Source organism: Ictidomys tridecemlineatus, chromosome 6 (assembly GCF_052094955.1).
Source record: "Ictidomys tridecemlineatus isolate mIctTri1 chromosome 6, mIctTri1.hap1, whole genome shotgun sequence".
In the NCBI taxonomy this organism is placed as follows: domain Eukaryota; kingdom Metazoa; phylum Chordata; class Mammalia; order Rodentia; family Sciuridae; genus Ictidomys; species Ictidomys tridecemlineatus.
In genome coordinates, this window is record NC_135482.1 from 15,557,513 (window position 1) to 15,579,461 (window position 21,949).

Here is a 21,949-nt window from a genome sequence, read left to right on the forward strand (position 1 = left end):
TCTCAAATCTCCAGTCAGACAGGTTTCAGAACATGAAACATTTGTGATTTAGTAAAATCACCATCTTAAATAAGTTTGGTTCATTTGGGGTATTTTTTACATTTTCTCTTTCCAGATGATTTTCAGCAATGTTATTTGTAGCCATAAAAGTGGGTGAAGGCAAAGGCTTCCCCGCCCCACGTCTTCTATCTTGGCTTTTATCCCTGGATCCAAAGCACGGTGAAACACTTGGGAAATTTTTATTGTGAAATGAAGCAACTCTTCTCACTTATCTTTTGACAGGATAATTGACAGCTTTTACTATAAAGCATTCCAGTTTGCCTAACAGTTTCTTCCTCTCCACAATTTAAAACCCCTTAGCTCATTGCTTCTCATCCTTAGCTGCACATTGGATTAGATGCATCTGAAAGCCTTAAAAAAAAAAAAATACAGAGATACTGATCCAATTGCTGTGGTATGTGACCTGAGATAAGAGTTTTCAAAGGCCCTCATTTTAGCTCAGCTTCCAGAATCACATGCTCATTAGTTTTACCATGGTATCCACTGCCCTTAGCCACTGTAGGTACCAGTGATTATATAGCTCAAAAACAGAAACAGGTGAAGAAAGGTAGAAGGGTCTGTTTGTTTTCTTCCTCTTCTTCTTCTTCTTCTTCTTTTTTTTTTTTTTTTGCTTAAATGTGCTCTTTTGTGTTTCTGATATGATATAAATTGCATTTTCCTTACCCTTAAAATCAGGTTAAACAAATGATTCCCAACTCTTTCCTGTGCTCCAGTCTGCTTCATTTAATGTAATCTAAAACACAGAATCCTGGTCACTTCTGTGTATCTCCTATGAACAAAGGAAAAAAGATGTAACTCATCACTATGCAGGGAAATGAAGCAGGAAGGTTGACCAGCCAACACTGATTCTGAGAAGGCCTGGCAGCTGACCTAAGCCCTCACTACACAAAGTGTGGTCCGTGGACCATCAGCAGCATCAGTGGAGAACAGTTAGGATGTCTAACCTTCTCCCAAAGTAGCTGAATCAGGACCTACAGTTTACGAAAGTCCTCAGCTGATTCACGTGAACCTGAAAGTTTGAGAAGCGCTGGTCTGGGTGACATTCCTTTTACTTTGTGACCTGTGCCCATGTCTGGAAGGCCAGTAGTACCACATCCAACTTTGAACTTGGTCCATCAACTGCTTTTCTCTTCCGTAGGTGAGGAAGCTCTAAACGAATACCTCAAAACCAAAACGGTGACTCTGGAGTATTAGAACAACGCCATCATCATCAGGAAACCCGGGACAGGCGGCCCCACTTCTCAACTCCGAACGCTGGAGAAGCCTGGTGTGCTGAAGAAGGCAGACCAGCCGGCAGCCAAAACCTGTGCACTTGGACCATGAGAGGGTCAGGCCACTTGTCTGGGCAGTTGCACACGTGCCTGAGTATTTTCTAATACACCTTTTATACCTTAAAATGACTGGCAAGTGTTGGGTTTTGACAATGTTATGCATCATACATATTTCTAAAGTATCAAGGTCATTTTCTCTTCTAAAACTAATCTATCCGTGGCTGTCCATCTTGAAAACATCAATATCAAGCAGCTATAAGATATAAGGTGCATTTATTAGAATCTGTGTGTACAGGTTTTAACTCCTGAAGCAAACCTATAGGTTACTGAAAAGATTTTCTATAATTTTGCTTTCAAGGAACAGTAGATCCTAAAAAGAATGTGAAGGGAATTTCTTTTCTTTTCATATTTGGAGTGAGATCCTTCTTTGTGTCTTTGATGTTCTCTTTTTCAATCCACTGTGAGGGTGATCAGCCCAAAACATTTCCTGGGGATCCACCTAGTAGATACGACATGGGATTACAACTCTATTATGTTCTGAGGCATACACAAAATTTAATAATGTGGTCTTTGACCTCACGTGGCTTACATTTTACTAAATAGCCTACAAAGTGACTTTTATAATAAGACAGAGTGGAAAGTAACAGGCTCTGAAGGCCGATCTTGACTCATATCACACCATCTTACTATCTTTAGGAAACCGACACAACTTCTCTGAGCCTCCGTTTCCTTATGTGTAAAACAGGGATAGCAATGCCTTCCGCAGGGCCCCTATGATGAGGATTTGATGGGACAATATAAGAAAAGCACAGCTGGGCATGGTGGACACACCTGTCATCCCAACTGCCCGGGAGGCTGAGGCAGGAGCATCACAAATTCCAGACCAGCCTCAGCAACGTAGTGAAACCCTGTCTCAAAATGTCAGGCTTGTGGAGGCTGCTGGGGGAGAAGACCAGTCCAGTGTGTGAGGCCCTGCTCAATCCCTGCACTGGGGGGAGGAGAGGAGCACCTTGTGTTGGGTGCTGCTCAGAGTAAATGCTAAGGTCAGCTGTTGCCCTCCACCACTGTTTTAGGATGACACTGAGAGGTTAATTAACTAGAGGTTAATTAATTGGTTCCCCACAACCTTTTCCAGTAATCATCAATTCTCTGCCTACTTTTCCTAACAAGTGCCTGATACAGCAGAACAGTGGCGATGCTACCAGGGAAAGTCACTTTCCTTCCAGTGGCTTCCTTGTCCGTCACAGGACACCTTCCTTTCCACTTTTCTACTGACTAGTTCTGCTGCTCGCTGGCTGTGTGCCCCTGAGAAAGTCAGCTATCAACCTGCCCCAGTCTAGGTCTGGTATCTAAAAGAGGAGATGAATCCCCATCTCCAGGGGTATGGCAAGGATTCAGTTACGTATACAACACGCTGAACAAGTGGTGTACCACAGTGCTCAAGAAATGGCAGCCACCACAGCCCACAACGTACTCACATAATTTCCCACTTCAGTCAAAAGTAGTCACGTTATGACCTAACGGGTCAAGAGGGGACCTCCTGAATCACAGAAGTCAATTAACTTCTATTAATCCTCCTTCTGAATTACAATTTCAGTGAACATGCCTATCTCTTAGGCTTTGAAGAAGCCATTACTTATTATTTAGGAGACTAGAGGAAGGAAATGTAAGGCATCCATAAACAGCAACAAAAACAGAGGCAGAAACACTTTCAAAGGGAAGGATACCCGTTTGATGCTGCCATGATCAACAGAGCAACTGTGGCCTGTAGGTATTTTAAATTATACTAGAGTCCATTTGCCATCAGAAATTCGGTCAGAATGAACATTGGGCCCAAAATGACAGTGCAAATTTGAATAAAATGACAAAGGCACTATGATAAGCAACCACTTTTATTGTCTGTTTGTTTCCTTTGCTGAGACAGGGACTCCTGAAGTTGTCCAGACTGGCCTTGAACCCCAGATCCTCTTGCCTCTGCCTCCCGAGTAGCCAGGATTACAGCATGCACCACCACACCTGGAAAGTGACCACTTCTCTATGAAGTGTTTTAACCGATTTCATGTGATTTGGAGTATCACTTTTTCAAATTATTTTAATAATAGAATGGTAGACAAAAATATACCTATTCTTCTGAACAGATTTTATTCTCTAATTAGCATTAATCTCAGTAGCAGTGTTACTGATCCCAAGCTTCTCTGAGAATCTGATAAAGCTAGATCCCTCTGTCCCACTTCTACTCTCAAATTCATGTGCGCACACATCATTCTGCAAGTATCCTCAAGGGATTCACAGGTCTCCCAGAGGCTACAAATGGGCCCCAGATTAACAGCTTCTGTCTTCGTAACAAGTTCTATAAAGTTCTTATGAGCTTGAGTTTCTATATCTGAGTGCTTATCATAGTCACAGGCTCCAATAAAATTAGTAAATGAATTTAAATTAAACACAATGATCTACAGTGAGTTCGGAGGCTTAATTAACACATTGGGTAATTAAATCATCATTGCTCCTTCAAATCACCAGTTATCTGGCTAAGCCAGAGGATAAAGCTATGATCTGATGAACTCCTGAACTGCGAGGGTGGACACCAAGCCCTTCTATTTTCCTCTGACCCCCGTCCTCAGGTCTTTGTGAAGGTGGCTCCTTTGGCTGACTCCCTTCTAGGCCTTTCCTCCCCGCTGCCCGGCTCGCTAGGCTCCCACTTAAACTCAGCATTCATCACCTGGTACGGGAGGTGTGTGCCTGCCCACTAGATGTGCGGCATTCCAGGGTTGGCATTCTGTCACCTGCCAAGGGCCTGCTGTGTGTCTGACGTCATGCCAAGCACCCTGGAGACCTCTCTTCACAATCGCACTATCTGAAGAAATAAACTGAGGTGCTCTTCACGACCTCCACCATCACCAACTGCCACTCTCTCACACCCAGACCATTGTCAAAGTCTCCCAGCGGCTCCTCCTCAAGCTTAAGTCGGATGGTGTTGCCCCTCTGCCCGCGTTTTGCTTACAATAACTTAGTCCAGCGTATTCTTCATGGCCCGTCCACCTCGATTCTGGCCAGTTCCCACCCATCACTGTCCCTTTCCCTCTTGTTCTGATCTGCCCTGATGTTCCTCAAACACAATAAACATGCTTCCATCTCGGGGCCTTTGGACTTCCTGTTCCCTTCTCCCATCTAACAGACGTCTTTCTGGGCTGGGGCAGGAACCCTGATTTGTAGCATTTGCAGGCATCTTTAGGGCAGATTTCAAGCTACCAATCAGACTTCTCTGAACATGGAGTCGGGAAGAGATCCACTTGGTCAACAACTGAGCGTGGGCACCAGCAGAGCATCACCTCTTCCTCCAACCCTCCCACACAGCCTCAGGGCTCCCTGACTTCTTTCAGGTCTCTCCTCAAATATCGTCCTATTCCGGACACATTCCCAGGCTACTCTTCCTTAAATAGCACATGACTTTCCACTCGTACCTTCTTTATGTTTTCATAGTACTTATCGCTGTCTGGCATGTATTTACCATTGATATGTTCCCATTAGAGTATAAGCTTTGTGTTTTGTTCAATACTGTTTCTCCTAAAATGTAGGAGACGCTCAATAAATATTTGCTTTCAAAGGAGAAGTTAATAATCTGCCCAAATCACACAGCTATTGAGTGTTCCAGCAACAAGGCTGGTGGTCTTTATGAAGCTGAGATAATTTTTATTCCCGACGCCTAAATCAGGACCTGGGTAGGAAATAGTTGGTACACACTAAGCATTTCTCAATTAAAAAAATAAAAATTAAAAAAAAAAAAGCACAATAGCTATTGTCTGCCCCAGCCCAGGGTAAGGAACCAAACTTGGTTTTCCTCACTTGCTCTCCAAGAAAACAAAGCAGAGGGAAACCTGGGCTAGAAGGAAGCTACGAAAGGTGGTGGACAGACATCAGACATGATGGGTGGGTTATTTTACAACTTCTGTATGAATAATGCCTAAGTGGATTTTTTTAAGTGGTTAAATAACATAAAAAATATGTAAAACGGGAAGGTAAGAATCATCTCTTCATACAGCAATAAACAACAGGTGATATTTGACACTGTCCCAAACTTTTGCAATGAACAAGTTTTTTTTTTGTTTGTTTTTTTGTAGTTGTAGCTGGACAGAATGCTTTTATTTTATTTTTATGTGGTGCCAAGGATTGAACCCAGTGCCTTACACATGCAAGGCAAGTGCTCTGCCACTGAGCTACAGCCCCAGCCCATGAACAGGTTTTTTAAACTGTATTTAGTATAAATTGAACATAATTTTGTTACTTGGTTTTAAAATTAACAATATATCATAAGTATCTATGCCAATAAATACACTTCTGTCTATTTTGATGGCTTTAACTCAGCTTCTTTGCCATTCTTGGACATTTAGATTCGCTTTTTTGCTATTTTAAATGTCACACTAAATCTTCATAAAAATCTGTGACCAAAGTCATACTTATTTAATTTCTATAAATTCCAAAAGTGGAATTCCTGAGTCAAACAATGCAGTGATCTATCTATAATCTGTTTCCCCAAATCTCTGTCCACTGGGGAGTTTTCTTATAGCATCCTAACACCTCACCCTTACTGAGCACTGTTCTAGGAATGCAATGTGTATCAACTCATTAATCTCTTCCAATATCATATTAAGGAGATCCCATTATCTTTACTTTACAACAGAAGGAGAACTGAAATAAGTGGCTGGGCTGGGACTTGATTCAGACAGCTTCAGAGTGTGTGTGTGGCCCGATGCCTAGAGCACCCGTGGTGGCCAGGCCGCTGACTCCTCACTGACCTGGTGTTGTGAGGCCTTAGCAATGTGCTTAGCATCTCTAGGCCAGTTTTCTCATCTGTCAAGTGGACAGAAACATGACCTTTCATAAGGAGATAGTCATTTTCTTTTTTAACAATAAAGAAATTTACTCCAGCACAAAAGAAGTCTGAGTAGAGCAGTACACAGGGTTGATGGATGCCGAAGCTTAGTGATGGCCTCTGCTTCTCTGCTGTCCCTGCTGGCTCTACCCTCCAGAGCTGGCTCCGTGCATGGCCGCGAGACAAGAGCTCCAGGAAACAGATTCCTCATAACACAACTTTTAGAAGAAACAAATTGTCTAAGTGCTTCCTTTTCAGGATTGAGACATACCTTCTTCCCAAAAGTCCGACAGCCTTTCCTTACTCCTTGCCAGGAAGATTCACATCACATACTGACCCCAAACCAGTAATGGGCCAGCGTGCTCCATGACTGCATGATGGGGAATCCAAAGAGCACAACATTAAACTTATGGGAAAAGAATTACATACATATACGTATATTGTCTTTTTTCTTTGAGATTATGAATCAGGACTGTGAACACATGTTTAAGCTGAATTACTTTATTTACGTAAAGAAAAGGAAAAAAATCTTTTAATGTACACTTACTGTATATTCCAAACAAGTGAAAGGCACTTGCTAGGCAGAGGGAAATACATGAATTCTTATCACACTAGTGGACACAATAACACACAATACTTTGCAACATAGCTTCTTCTTTTTTTTTTTTAATTAAGTACCATATTTTACACACAATTAAAATATCACTGCTTGGGATATTCATTTAGAATGAAAATGTCACATCCAAGACCATTCAGCCTAATTTCCTGACTCATGGTTGTCAGGGAACCTCTGAAAGGCAGTAGGTGCTTCACAAGTGGGAAGAGAAAGTTTCATTCACCTTTGTAGGAAGAGAACTATTGGAATGGCTGCCATCGTCTCCTATCAGAGCAGGCTGCAGGCTGGACAAACCAAAGTACAAGAGATTTACTTTCCACAGACAGACTTCCACAGAATGAAGTCAACAAACATGAAACACAAGCTTCAAAGAATTTTTACTTCTGTGTGAGTAGTGTTGACTATTACAGTGCCAAGTACAGAACTGGCTCAGTAATGCCAGCTCCACAGTCTGCCAGTCTGACAGGTAAAGAACGTCTTGGGGCTGAGATGGAGACTACTGGTAGAGCACTTTCCTGGCATACACAAGGCCCCTGGGTTCAATCCCCAGTACTAGAACAAAAACAAAACAAAACAAAAAATACTTGATTTTATTTGCACATCTTGTGATTAACAAGTTGAACTCTTTTTCTGTGAATTACTTGTGTCCTATCATCTTCTCACTACAGAAATATTATTTTATCCCCCTAATTTGTAATAGCCCATTATACATTTATAATACTCATTCTTTGTCACATGTACAAATACTTTCCCCAGAGACTGGGGTTGTGGCTCAGGGGTATAGCACTTGCCTGACATGTGTGAGGCACTAGGCTGGATCCTCAGCACCATAAACAAACAAACAAACAAACAAACAAACAAACAAATAAATAAATATCCATCAGCAACTAATAAAATATTTTTTAAAAAATACTTTCCCTGGTTTATCCTTGCCTTTGAAATTTCTTTGGAATTCACTAGGTTTTAATATTTATTTGTATGAGTTTTCTGTTCTCATTTGTAACATCCAGCTTTGAGGTTATGCTCTAAAAACAAAAAAAACTTTCCAATTATATTATTAAATATGACCATGCTGTGGTATTCACCCTTATAGGTTTTCTTACATTTAAATATTTAATCCATATATAATTGATCTTGGCACATGAAGCTAGAATCAAGCCTTTTTTAAACAGCTTATCCTGACAATCTTTATGAATAATTCATCCATTTTATATACTTAACTGAAATAACATCCTTACCGTGTACTACATTTTTGTGTTTTCTTTTTTTCTCCAGCATCTCATAAGAATGTCTAGAGGACGTATTTAGTTGCCACCCTTCGCTGAACAGGAAGCACAGTTGTGTCACCCGACAGCCAGAGCAGGAGAGGAGTGTGAGGATTTTACATACAAGACTTACTTTCACACTGACTAGTCTCTTCCCTGGCCACTCAGTCTACTTCTCTTAGGATATTTCAGTGTGAAGTTACACCTTCACACTGCCCTACCCAGAACAGTCTACCAGCGCTCACAATGTCCTGCACACTGTCCCCTGACTCACTTGTTGACAGTGCCTACTGTGTACCACCTACTGTGTAAAGCTGACGGATACTCTTACACCATGACATGACTTCCAAGGGGGATGCACTGGAAGTACTTAATAATTCTTCAGTTTTTTGTCTGGTATTGTTTGCTACTAACTAGGAACTTTTAGGGGCAACCATCTGTGCTGGTAGGGAAAGAAGATACTTGAAGGGACTGCTGAGTCCCTTCAAGTTGTTACTTAGTCTCAGATAAGACCCCCAGGGAACAAAACACAAGGAACTGGTTTAAACTAGCCAAAGCCACTCAGTCCCTCCACTACGTGACACAGAGTAAACTTTGCTCATTATAATGTCCCTACAATGCTGTGTGTTTTCCTCCTCAGTGGCATTCAGGCCACTTTGACAATACAAAGCTGCTCTCAAACTGAGGATGCTCAGGAATGTGCTGCCTCTACAGGTGAGTACAATATTTCTAGTATGGGTTTTTATAAGTCTCCCTGACAAAATCCTCTTGCCACTCGAGTTCAGGGAGACACGACTTTAGGATTCATTCCTGCTGCTCTCTTTTCTTAACAAAAGTAAACCTCTTCCCGCTTTTTATCCCCTGGTTGTGTTACTGGCTTTGCACTCACCAAGGGGCAAACCGCTGTTCAGTTACAGAACCACAGAGTACTGTACGACCTTTCCAGCAGAGACACTTGTGTCCAGACCTTCATACATGTAGTGAGGCACAGCTGGTTCCAAATTCGAACAGGAAAGACAAGAAGTAATCCTGAGGATTATCTACTGAGTATTTATAAGACGCACTGGGCCCTTGAGAATAGGACAGAAAAGGAATCGGAGAGAACCTGAAAACTCTTAAGTCCCATTACCTGTACAGACTCAGAGACTGACCGTAAATTCTCGGTCTCTTTCCTGAGAAAAGTCGGGTCCACCCCAGATGAGATCCCCAAAAGTTTAATAAGATCAAGAACAAATTTGTAAACCCAGCTACTGAGGCTGAGGCAGGAGTGGCAAATTCAAGGCCAGCCTCAGAGTTAGTACAGACATTACCAAGGCCACAGGAAGAGGGAGGGAAAAAGGGCTGGATCAAGAGGAGGGCCTCCACCCTCCCTGCCTCCTCGAGGTGCAAGACAGAAAAGGAGGGGTCACACATCAAATAGGCCTCCGAGGACCAGAGAGGAAACTAGGTGGGGGACCAGAAGAAATGGGTAAAGGGGCAGACACTGAGGAGTTGGAGTGTGATTCAATTCATTTTCTATAGGCATTTATGGGGTAAGTCTGACATCTGCCTGGCACTGACTCTACAGAGAAGAGGGTGGGCACCACCCAAGCAGGGTTATGGGAAGTGGCCATTTAAAGGGGCCACACACGGGCTCTCCAATGCACGCTTTCTCCAGCAGGGGGCTCCTCTGTGGTGAGGGTGGAAATCGCTGCCTTTGGCCAGGCCCAGCTCCAGGGGAGCACACGGGAGGGGCAGGAGGAGCCTGCTCTGGGATCTATTCCTGACAGGGAGAGGCAGAATGTCCTTCATGCCCCTCTGGGGTCATTTATATGTTAAGGTTTGGATGTGAGGTGTCCCCCCAAAGCTCACATGTGAGACAGTTTAAGAAGATTCGAGAAATGATGGGCTGTGAGTCTCCACCCAATCAGTGAATCAACCCCCTGGATTACCTGAGGGGTCTGAAGTGGCGGGCGTGGCCCCGGGGTGTATCTGTATCTGGCGAGTGGAGGCTCCGCTGACTGATGGCCATGTGAGCCCTTTCCTCTGCCACACTCCTCGGCCAGGATGTCCTGCCTCACCTCGGCACCAGGAATGGAGCTGGCCTGCCATGGACTAGCACCTCTGAAACCCTGAGCCCCAAATACACCTTTGCTCCTCTACAGCTGTCCTGGTCGGGTCCTTTCATCACAGTGGCAAAAACACTGACTAAATGACATGCTACTCACCCGCCACTGCCAGGTCCCAGGTCCCGCCCCACTCAGCGGGCACAGCCGGGGAGCCCTGGATCGGGAGCGCCATGGAGTGTGAGGGAGCAAGGGGGAGCCCTGATCAGGTCCACCACCTCGGAGGGGCAGCCTCACGGGAAGGTGGAGAGAGGCAGGACAGAGGGCAGAGCCCCGGAGGAAGCCACCAGCCTGGTAGGGGCAGGCAGGGGCAGGCCGGCAGGATGGCCATCACACAGGGCGGGAGAGCAGGGAAAGCATGTGTGGGGAACAGGCCGGCGAGCCAGGAGCTCTGCTCCACAGCAGTTACACGGGAGTGTGCAGGAGAGCAACGGCCAGCGGGAAGGGGAGGAGCAGGAGGGTGAGTATGTGGTCACAGGATACCTTTGACAGAAAGTGAAGAACAAAAGAAGACTTCACCCTGAAGTGAAAGGACTGACTGTCTAAAGTGGGAAAAGGATAAGGGAACAATTAGGCTGAAGCAGTCTCAGGGTTCATGGGTTAAAACACAGGGACAGGGCAGGCTTCACCTCGTGTGGCACAATGACCATCAACGCCACGAACCCAAAGGACAGGAGCCTCTGCAATTTATTCAGAGGGCACCTAGAGAGGCAGAAAGGAGGTGGGCCCTTGTCCTTCCTGGGACTCACTCTGCTCATGTGGCTCCCGGCTGTGGGAAAATGAGCCCCTGTCCTACAGGAGCTTCGCAAGGCTCGCTGTTATCTGCCGGCCTAGACCCTGGTAATGGGAACAGATCTGGGCAGCCTCCCTTTGAGGTCAGGGTACTCAGACATCATGTGTCCAGGGGCGACAGCCCTGATCTTAGCCACCATTTGTTGTTACCACGACCCCACCTGGAGACACTATTCCCTGAGCCAGGCAATCCCTGACTGGCACTGTGTGGGAGCAAGGAAAGGCCACCTCCCTCCCTTTGCCCACTGAGGTCTTCCGGGACAGTATTAAGTAAAATACTGAAAAGTCTGAGATAAAGACTGGGGATGGGCACTGCAGAGCCAAGATGCCTGAGCAAGGCACAGAGGCGGCAGTCAGTGGCCACTAGTCAGGACCTACCTTGGGAGACCTTGAGGGGATGCCCAGCTTGGTCACCAACCAAAGGGATACTTGGAGAGAGACATCTGCTCATGTGAAGACCCTGTACTCACTCCCTTCCTTCTACAGGCAGCAAACCTGATGTCAGCTCCCTCTGACTCTCTAGTGGGCAGTACCTTCAACAACTAGAAGATTTAACCCAAATGTAAAGGCTTGTCTTTTTTTGTCCCTCGGCCTCAATGTGAGTTGGGAGAGGGACAATGATGGCCACTCAGCAGCAGCATCAACTGTAACACCAGGGTGACCTACAGAAAACCTGGGTTGTTTTATCCATGAGATAATTTAAAATAGAAACAAACTGCCAATTTGTATTTTTACTTTAAAATAAATCTGTTATTTCTAGAAACCCATACTGAAGAAAGATGTCAATCATCATCATACACAAAGTTAAGCTTTCCAAACACCAAATCTCTTTAGTACAAGATAAAATCTAGTGTAGCATTGGAAAATGCAGAAATGTTATATATCACAAATCTTCAAGGGCCAGCTTTGGTCTCTCTGAGAAACAAAACACACCGGAAGTCACATATGCTAAATTAAATAAGCAAGAGGCCACTATCCTGAGGTTGTCTCCAGTACTCTGAGATCTTATGTAATGAGTACATTACCTCAGCCCAGAAATAAACTGAAATCTAATTTAGGAGGAGGGATTTCAACAAATAACAGTTTCATCCAAACAAACAGCTGAGCTTTAGAACTTGTCCAAATAATGCAAAAGCCTCACTGTGGCAAATCAAGTTATTTCTGCGCTCTATTTCCACGTCTGCCCTCACTACAAAGCAGAGCTTTTTGAATCACTTTCCATTTTCAGTACTTCTCAACTCATGCATTGTTCTTTGCTCAAATAAACCATTAAATTTATCTAAAAAATTTCCTTTTATTTTATTTGGGGAGGGTATTGGGGATTGAACCCAGGGGCTTTACCACTGAACTGCATCCTCAGCCCTTTTTATTTATTTATCTATTTATTGAGACAGGGTCTCACAAAATTTCTTAGGGCCTCGATCAGTTGCTGAGGCTGGCTTTGAACCTGTGATCCTCCTGCCTCAGACTCTCGTCAGTGGGATTACTGGTGTGTACCATCAAGCCCAGCAAAAGTTTTCCTTTTAAACATGTCCAAATGAGAAAAATGCCTCACTGTCACAAATCAAGTCATTTCTGTTATTTCGTGTCAGCCATCACTAGACTGGAGTTCTCCGAACCTCTTCCTTTCCGTTTTGAAAGCTACCCCATTCATGAACTGTTCTTTGCACAAATAAACCATTAACTTCGTCTAAAGTTTTTCTTTCAACACGTAAGAACACTATCAGCTTCAGAAATGTAAAACAGCCAGTGAACCACATTCTTTTTCACAGAATTAGCAGATATACACCACCTGTTTCTTTTCAGATCAATTTCTTCACTGTTTCTTTTTTTTACTTGCTGGACTGTCCAACACTTCAATCTTGCCTTTTCCACCTTCTGAATTAGGAAGCTTAATGTTATCTACGGTAACTTCGGACGAGACGCTGTCATCTTCATCCTCAGATTCTGAACTGTCCTCTGAACTCTCTTGTGAACTCTCCTCTGAACTGTCCATTTCTTTTGAATCTGAGTGATCCATCTCAAATAAGGCCACATCCTGCAAAACATATCAGGTGAGAGATCTATTTCATAAAAAATCTATAAAACTTTGTTAAAAAAAAAAAAACATGCACAAAGGGTAAGAAATGTTTTTTAATAGAACATGGCACTATCATGTTTTCAGTTGCCAAGATCCACCAGAATGATGACTGACATTAAGGTCTAAAAGGTCTCCTATACCTTACTCTACATATCCTGGACACATTCAACATCCCTTCATTTAAATATTAACATGAGCCAGGTATCCCACTAGATTCTAGAGATTCAACAACACAAAATCAAAACAAAACCCATGCCTTCATTTTTCAGCAGAGACCAACAAATTATAACCTGAAGGCCAAACCCTACCTGCTACCACTTTTGCTCAGCTTATAAACTAAGAATGGCCCACAGAGCCCAAAGTATTTACCCATCTGGCCTCTTACAGAAAACGTTTACTGACCCCCGTTCTAGAGGGGAAAGAAAGGAAACACACAAATACATATAAAGCATAGTGAAAACAGAGAAAGATAAAATAGGGCAAGATCCAGGGAAGTTCTCCTGATGAGGTGACAATTGAGAGGAGATGAGTCAAAATGCAGAAATGTAGACACACACATTGTAGGTGAGATAGTCACGCAGGAGAAGCCCTGGAGCAATGACACTGGGAACCAGAGCACAGCAGACAAGGGGCTGTGAAGAAGGTAGGGTCAGAGTCAGTGAGCTGGAGGGCTGGATCACGGAGCCCTGGGAAGGATTTCCATTATTAGGAACACTATGGGGAAGGCCTCAGGGACTAAACTGTGTGCCACACACTGTGAGAAGAACAGACCCCAGGGAGAACAGAGCAGAAGCAGGAAGCCCTGTTAGGAAATTACTGCAGTGGTTCAGGAGAAACCACACAATTACCTGGACGGAGAGAGGCAGCCGTGGAGGCTACCCAGAGTGCTTGGAGGGGGATCTATTCTGAAGCAGTCCTGAATCTGAAGGGGATTCGCTGATGAATGGATGCTATTAACCGTGCTGCCAGCTCTGTTCAGACACTAGTGTTACACAGGGAATTCCAGGTGGCCACGGAATGAGTACAAATGGGGCAATTTCACTGGAAGCTTATGGGATTGATCATTTCTTATAAGCACATCATTTATTTCCACACACTCAATGAATCAGATTATAATTGCCTCTTTGGGGAAAAAATCAAATCAGCTAGGACAAATTAATGCTTCAAGTTAACAAATGTAATATTTGGCTTGAAAAAGTCCACCAGTGACTCCACATGACTAAATCCCTAAACTCCACCCACAGAAGCTCAGACTGGTGAATGCACCATAAGACGTCTAAAGTTCCTACGCAGACTGGAAACGAGTGCGCTCTCCGGTGGCTCGGAAGCAGAGACAGGAGGATGGCGAGTTCAGAGCCAGCCTCAGCAAAAGCAAGACGCTAAACAACTCAGTGACAGCCTATCTCTAAATAAAATACAAAATAGGGCTGGGGATGTGGCCAAGTGCCCCTAAGTTCAATCCCCTAAGTTCAATCCCCGGTTCCTGCTCCCCGAAAAAAGATTCAGTGGGCAAGTTCTCACTCTGACTTTTAGGTGACAAGGCACATGCTGATTTCACTGTATGAAATGAAGGCAAAGCACACTTACCATCTGAATCACTTTCCCGAGAGTCCCATCGAGACTCTCGATATTGAAGCGACCAGGTGGAGCAGCAGCCATTTCTTTCCGTAGTTTTTCATTTGCCTGGGCCATCTGGGGGAGAAAGTTCTGAACTTGGTCTAACACTATGGAGAGAGAAAATGGCATAGCAACATTCATGTTAGTAAATCCAAAATCCAGGATTCTCTGTAAATTCATCTGCATTGAATAGTAACAATAATAAATCATTCAATGTTTCCATGTCAAAAATCTCTATTCACTTCTGAATTATTTTTCCCCCAGTACTAGGAATTGAACCTAGAGCCTCACATATGCTAGGCAAGCACTTTACCACTGAGGTATTACATCCCCAGCTGTTTTTTTAATTTAATTTTATTTTTTAAAATATTTTTTTAATTGTAGATGGACATAATATCTTTATTTTGTTTATTTAGTTTGTTTTATGTGGTGCTGGGGATAAAACCCAGTGCCTCACGCTGACAAGGAGGCAAGCGCTCTACCACTGAGCCACAACCCCAGCCCTAAATTTTATTTTGAGACAAAGTCTAAGTTGCCCCAGGTAGCAATGATCTTATGATCCTCTTCACACCAAGCCACCGAAAGCAACAAAACTACACAATTCAGCAACTAATTATTTTTTTAAAAAGAAAAATTGTTTTGCATTACTGGGATTGAACAGGGCATTCCACATGCTAGGTAAGCACTCTCCCATTGAGCTCTAATGCCAGCCCTTATGTTATTATTTTGAGACAGGGTCTTGCTAACTTGCTGGTCTCAAACTTGCAACCCTCCTACCTCAGTCTCCTGAGTAGCTGGGATTACAGGTGTGCACCACTATGCTTGGCTCAAATGTTTTACTTCTATTCCTCACACAACCCCAGCACTACTAACTCCTGAAAGGATGGCATTCTAAAGTACCTGAGTAAGGAGACAATGACCTAACAGTTAAGTATGCCAGGTTCTAAAGCTTACGATGAGACTGTCACGGTTACTGACTTATTCCAGCTCCGCCTCCTAATTTACCTTAAGCAAGTTAAGTAAGCAATGATTGTCAATGCCTGCCAATATCCGCTCCCCTTTTTCTGGTCTTCCCTTTAAGCCTGTGTTACTGTCAGTCACTCATCTCTCCTCCTACACATGCCTACAATTCCACACCTGGGCTACTGTTTGTTTGGTGGCACACAGAGATGCAGCACTCTAGTCGGGCTAATACCTCATCAGACTGTGGTTGTCTGAACTGTCAAGAAGCATTCTGAGTGACTGATTCAGGGAGCAGCTGAACAAAAGGCTCAACCTTCTAACAGAGCAGGTAACTTGCCACAGAGAAGATTGAGCCTACTCTAGATCCAGGCCAACACCTACCAAAACAGAGCTTAAAGATACAGAGCCACAGGCCCCTCAGGACACGGAGTCCCAGGATCCAGATATGCTTGAAATTGCTGCCCCTGGGTTCTTTTACCCCAATAATATAAGCCAACATAATTTCTTTCTTTTCTTTAGACAATGTGAGCCGTGTTTCCCTCATCTGCAATCAAGAGTGCTAACTGGGGGCTGGAGCTGAGAGGTAGAGCACTTGCCTAACATGCATGGGGCACTGGGTTAGATCCCCGGCACCACATTTAAAAAAAAAAAAAAAAAACCTAGATAAATAAAATAAAGCTATTGGCTGTGGTTGTGGCTCAGTGGTAGAGTGCTTGCCTGGCATGCAGGTGGCACTGGGTTCAGTCCTTGGTACCACATAAAAATGAATAAATAAAATAAAGGTATAAAAAATGTTGTACCTGTTTAAAAAAGAGTGCTAACCAATCAATATGATTTTACCACTCAACACCTGACCGTGCTCCTCTGATAGAGGTGTGATAACTGCCAGGCACTCTGCTAAATACAGAGGAGTCAACAAACAAGGGGTATTTAATGTCTTAGTATCTCAAAAGAGGCCTAGCAAAACTATCCCCATAACGGACTCTCAAAACTCAACAAGCCACTACTAGGGCTATATGACAGATGACTAAAATATCCAGCAGACAGAAGAAGAGACTATGTACACACACACAGCCTGGCACATCCTGAATACTGAATAACTGTTAGTTTTCCTCCCCTTTCAGATACAATCAAGGTATTTCTGTGTTTAAACATTAAAATGTATTATCACAGGCAAGATCTCCTTCTATTTTTGGTTGTTTGGTACTGGAGATTGAACCCAGAGGCACTTTAGCACTGAGCTATAACACCAGCCCTTTTTATTTTCTGAGACAGGGTCTAAGTTGCTTAGGACCTCACTAAGTAGCTAAGGCTGGCCTCAAACTTGCAATCCTTCTGCCTCAGCCTCTAGAGTTGCTGGGACTGCTTGTGTATGCTCTCACACCCAGCTCTGCTTTCGTTTTTAACTAACGAATCAAGTGGAGCAAAATAAATACCAACATATTCAGCCTGAATCATTCTCAGAAGCCAAATATTTCTGCCATATGCATGCCCGTAATCTCACCTACTGGAGAAGGGGAGGCACGAGGATGCAAGTTCTAGGCAAGACAGGGCAACTCAGTGAGACCCATCTCCGCCCCCCCCCCAAAAAAAAGAAAAGAAAGAAAAAAGGGCCGAGGTTATAATTCAGTAGCAGAGTGGTTGCCCACCACATGGGAGACTCAGGGTTCAATACCCAGGACTTAAAAAAAAAAAAAAACATAAACAAATGAACAAATAAATAAAATACATAAAAATTTTAAATGGGCTAGGGACATAGCTCATAGGTAGAGCACCCCCCTAGCATGTGTGAGGCCCTGGGTTCAATCATCAGTTACACACACACAATTTCCAAACATGTAAATAACCAGCAATGACACTGATGACAATAAGAATGTTAAAATAGTTACCATAAATATACTGCATACACTCAACAAAGCAAACAAAGCACAATGAGGAAAGCAATAAAAGATAAAAGGACTCAAATTGAACATGTGGAGAAGGAAACTATAATATCCGATTCAGGATTAACAGATTAGACAATAATGAAGATTAGTGAATTTGAATGTACAGCAACAGAATTATCCAAAATAAAACAAAAAGTAAGACTAAAAAAAATAAAAGGTATTAAAGAACAAAGGGGCAACTTCAATTGGCAAAAATGTTTATTTCTCAAGGAAAGGCAAGAGAGGAAGAGGGGCAGAGAAAAACATTGGAAAGAAAAAGTGAAAATTTCCCCAAAATGATAAAAACCATAACCCCATGGATCCAATAAGGCAAATGAATCTCCACACTCCAGAATCACAAGAAAAACCATAGCGCACATCATCAAGTGGATGAAAACCAATGGTAAGGAAAATCTTAAAAGCAGCCAGAGAAGTCAGGCACAGTGACACATGCTGGTAATCCCAGCAACTTGGGAGGCTGAGGCAGGACAATTTCAAGTTCAAGGTCAACCTCAGCAATTTAGGGAGACCCTAAGCAACTCAAGGAGACCTTGTCTCAAAATAAAACATAAAAAGGGCTAGGATGTGACTCAGTGGTAGAGTACACCTGGGTTCAATCCCCAGTATTGCCAAAAAAAATTTTAAAAATTCTTTTTTAAAGCATAAAAACAATAAAACAAAGGCTAGCAAAGTCATCACCAGCACACCTCCACTATAAAAAATGGTGTTTTATCAATAAGGTAGTATATTTTAAATGGACTGAAGATTTTAACCAATAGTTCACCAAAAACATTTAAATAGTAACACATGAAAAGATGCTTGCTGAGTGTGGTGATACACATCTGTAATCCCAGATATTCAAAAGGCTGAGGCAGGAGGACTGCAATTCAAGGCTAGTTTCAGTAACTTGGCAAGATCCTGTCTCAAAATTAAAAAAAAAAAAAAAAAAAACCCACAAACCAATACCATTACACACACAATAGAATAGACTACACTCAATGTTGGTGAGGATATGCAGCAACTAACTAAACCCTCTTACCTTGCTTTCAGGAATGCAAAATGATAGATGAATTTAAGCAAACAATTGGACAATTTCACTTCTAAGTATGCACCTTCCCAAAATGAAAACCTACATCTACACAAAATTTGAACAAAAAGCTACCATGTAGTCATTTTAGCTACTATAGATTCAGTGCACGGAATGGTTCAGTTTTTGGAGTATTCATGATTTCTTAATTTATAGATGCAATAACCTCCTGCATCATTTACATTGTTTTCATTAAATATTTGACATCTGAATTAACAGACATTTACTCTTATATAGGAGCCATTTGAAAAGTGAGTGCTGAACAAACTTATAAATGTGCAGTATAATAATATAGAATAATTAATAAACAGAACTGGCTTGGTTATGTCATACTATAAGCAACATTTACCATTTAAGTACCTGTGTCCAATTGAGGGATGTCATGGGGCTTTCTTAAAAAAATAACATGGAGATTAACCATAATTTTTTTTAATTTTTTTTTGCAGCACCAGCAATTTCTCCCATGGTAGACAAGCATCCTACCATTAAGCTAACCACTGCTGTTGTTTTTTTAAAAAATTTAAAGAGGGTTTTGCTAATATATCCAAGGTGGGCTCTAACTTGCAATCCTCCTGCCTTGGCCTCCCAGGTATCTGGGATTAGAGGCATGTGACACGGTACCAGTAACACTTAGTTTTTGTTGGTTTCTTTTTTGAGTGTAGGTCTTCCTATGCTGCCCAGGTTGGTTTCCTGGACTCAAGTGAACCCTGGGCCTCAGCCTCCAAGTGCCAGGATTGGGGGAGCAGATCAGCACACCCCACTAACAACAATAATTGTTTTTGGCTTCCAAAAATTCATACCTCAAATAGCTTTACAGGAAAGTCAGCTTAAGGCAGGGGAATGATACAAGAAATTCTATCCTTGTATACTGATTTTACAATAGGACTTATTCTACTGGACTTTGTGGCTTGATGTCTGCCTTATGAAGACAGAGACAGCCCCATCAAATAACATCTTCATTAGACAAACCTTGGCATTCTTAGCACAAGACAGGGAATGAGGTACTTACACGGGCTCCTCTCTATCCGAACTGTCTGAAGAGTGGAGGCCTTTCTGGAGTTAGGCTTGGAGTTGATGAGTAACCTGTCCCATATACCTGAAAACACACAGAAACTGATTAACTATAGTATAATAAAAATAACAGGGACTGAGGTTTAGGGGTGTAGCTCAGTGAAAGAGTGCTTGCCTAGCATATTCAAGGTCCTGGGTTCAATCTCTTGCACTGTAAAAAAGAGGCACTCGGAGTTTCAGTACATTTTGACTGTGTGTGTATATCCTTTCTTAAGCCTGTCTCCTTCATCACTATTATTACACCTATGAGTAATAAATGCACATTGAACTCCATTTTTCTAGGTCAGAAATGCATCAGTGCACAAATGCGAGCCTGCAATGATAGAGGAAGCAGCACCAGTATAATATTAGTTGAGTAAAGCCAGAAATGGTTTCTAAGTCTGTAAAATCAGTCAACTTGGAGCATTTGTTTCTTCATTTGTAAAATATGCTTATCTGGTTACTTCTTCAGAGATGCCCAAGCTAGGCAAAGCAGCTCTTCAGGGAAATTCTGTTTCCTGTTCCACCTTTTGAGCTTTCTCGCCCACTATTCCTCCAGTCAACCTAACTTTCTAGCCTATGAGAGCTCTGAGAACAGAACTTTTAAAACTCAAGGCTTTGACACTATTTCTTTTTCTCTATTATTTTTGTTCTTTTCTTTTTCTTGTGATACTGGGGACTGAACCCAGGGGTGCTCTACCACTGAGCTACATCCCCAATCCTTTTTATTTTGAGACAGGATCTTGCTAATTTGCTCAGGCTGACCCTGAACTTGCAATCTTCCTGCCTCAGCCTCCCCAGCTACTGGATTTACCCACCATTTCTAATACCTGGAAAATCTATTCACTCTCTGGTACAAAAATCCAGTTAATCCTCAAAGCAGAGTTAAAGAAATACCCACTGAATATTTACTACTTAAGGACTAGTCATTGGATTAGAGTTAAAAGCAGAGCTGCACCCAGACTACCTGAAATCACATCACAGGTTTGCTACTTTCCAGCCCCAATCCCTTCAGATGTATTCTTTAATGAATACATGCCTCAACTTGCTCACCTATAAAACGGAGAAAACAAGAGAACCTTCTGCTCAGTTTCGTGCAGTATTAAATTTGTTCAGTACTAAACTCTGAGGCATAGCAAGCACTACACGAGCTTTGGCTATCACTGTCATTATAGCTCCTTCTCATGCTCTGGATTATCATCTTTTCTCCAAGCTAGAAGAAAATCTTTTCTTCTACCTACTAAGAACAGTCGCAGGCCCTTTTATGCATTCTCCTCCTGCTCACAGAAATTCTACTGGTGCTACCACCTCCATTCTCGAAAAGTGAACGCCGAGGTTTGGAGAGGGTAAATAAGTCTCCTAGAAGTCCCACTGTGGAACAGGATTCGAAGCCATCCTTTAATTCTGTTAGTGTCTGAAATTCTGTGCACGTCTCCCTCCAAGAGCGCGGCGCTGGGGGAGCTCTGTGCGCGGAGGAGGAGGAGCGCAGTGTTCAGCTGAATGATCACCATCTTCCCGACCAGCAGGTGCGTGGACCCAGACCGCCATACCCGACGCCCTCGCTCCGATTTGCGCCCCAGCTTGGAGGCACCCGAGGAGCCCCGCTGCCGCGCTCCGCAGCGTGGACGCCCACCTTCTAGCGGAACAGAACCGCCCGCGCCAGCCCCAGCCCCGCCGCGGCCTCGCACGGTCCCTGAGGCTCCTCCGCCGCACGTGCGCGCCCCACGCCGCCGCCCCCGGCCCCTCACCTCCTCGGCCATCGCTCCCCGCTGTCAGCAGCTCGCTGGACACGGAGGCCCCCGAGCAGTTCCGGGTGGACGACGAACAGCTTGAGCTGGGGCTGGCGCTAAGCTCACCGTGGACCTCCATGCTTTTCCAGCCGGCCTGCAGGAAAGAGCCCGGATGCAGGAAAGAGACACAGCCGAGGGGGCGGAGCCACGGCTGCGATTGGATTAAACCAAGTTGTGGGCGGGGATAGGGCGGGGCGAGGGGCGGCCAGGCGAGCGTGACACCTAGCGCAAGGAGGAGGTTCCCTCTTTGGGGAAAGCAAGGTTGATGCTGATTGAGGTACTGTGGTCGTCGTTAGAGCTGTCAACGCTCTATTTATTTAAACAAATTCGAACATTAAGAGCATAGCATGAAGCTGCCCTCCTCTGCACATTTTTTCTTAAATTTGTTTTTAAAATTGTGGAAAACACGTAGCAAAATTTACCATTTTAAGAATTGTAAGTGTATTGTTCAGTGCACG

At 43.4% G+C, this 21,949-nt stretch overlaps 2 protein-coding genes across 6 annotated transcripts in view; one reads left to right on the forward strand and one right to left on the reverse strand.

The window, feature by feature from the left end:
• Aldh1l2 (aldehyde dehydrogenase 1 family member L2) overlaps positions 1-1,457 on the forward strand; it is a 51,991-nt gene extending 50,534 nt beyond the window's left edge. Inside the window, exon 23 of the mRNA XM_005322337.5 lies at positions 1,199-1,457. Within this exon, the coding sequence (XP_005322394.2) occupies positions 1,199-1,254 (56 nt within the window). The 3' untranslated portion in view covers positions 1,255-1,457. The remainder of the gene's footprint in view (positions 1-1,198) is intronic.
• Positions 102-21,615, reverse strand: Nopchap1 (NOP protein chaperone 1). Of its 5 annotated transcripts, none has more exons than XM_021724468.3 (5): positions 21,450-21,615; positions 19,661-19,747; positions 14,647-14,783; positions 12,772-13,017; positions 102-1,364 (listed from the first exon to the last, which is right to left on the reverse strand). In XM_021724468.3, exons 1-4 carry the CDS (start codon positions 21,568-21,570, stop codon positions 12,796-12,798), a joined length of 567 nt encoding a protein of 188 aa, XP_021580143.1. In that variant the 5' UTR covers positions 21,571-21,615; the 3' UTR covers positions 102-1,364; positions 12,772-12,795. The 5 variants fall into 5 exon arrangements, with proteins under 5 accessions (XP_021580143.1, XP_077909031.1, XP_077909030.1 ...); XM_078052905.1 differs by lacking the exon at positions 102-1,364 and adding an exon at positions 1,588-1,830; XM_078052904.1 differs by lacking the exon at positions 102-1,364 and adding an exon at positions 6,687-7,101.
• Between the last annotated feature and the right edge of the window lie 334 nt (positions 21,616-21,949).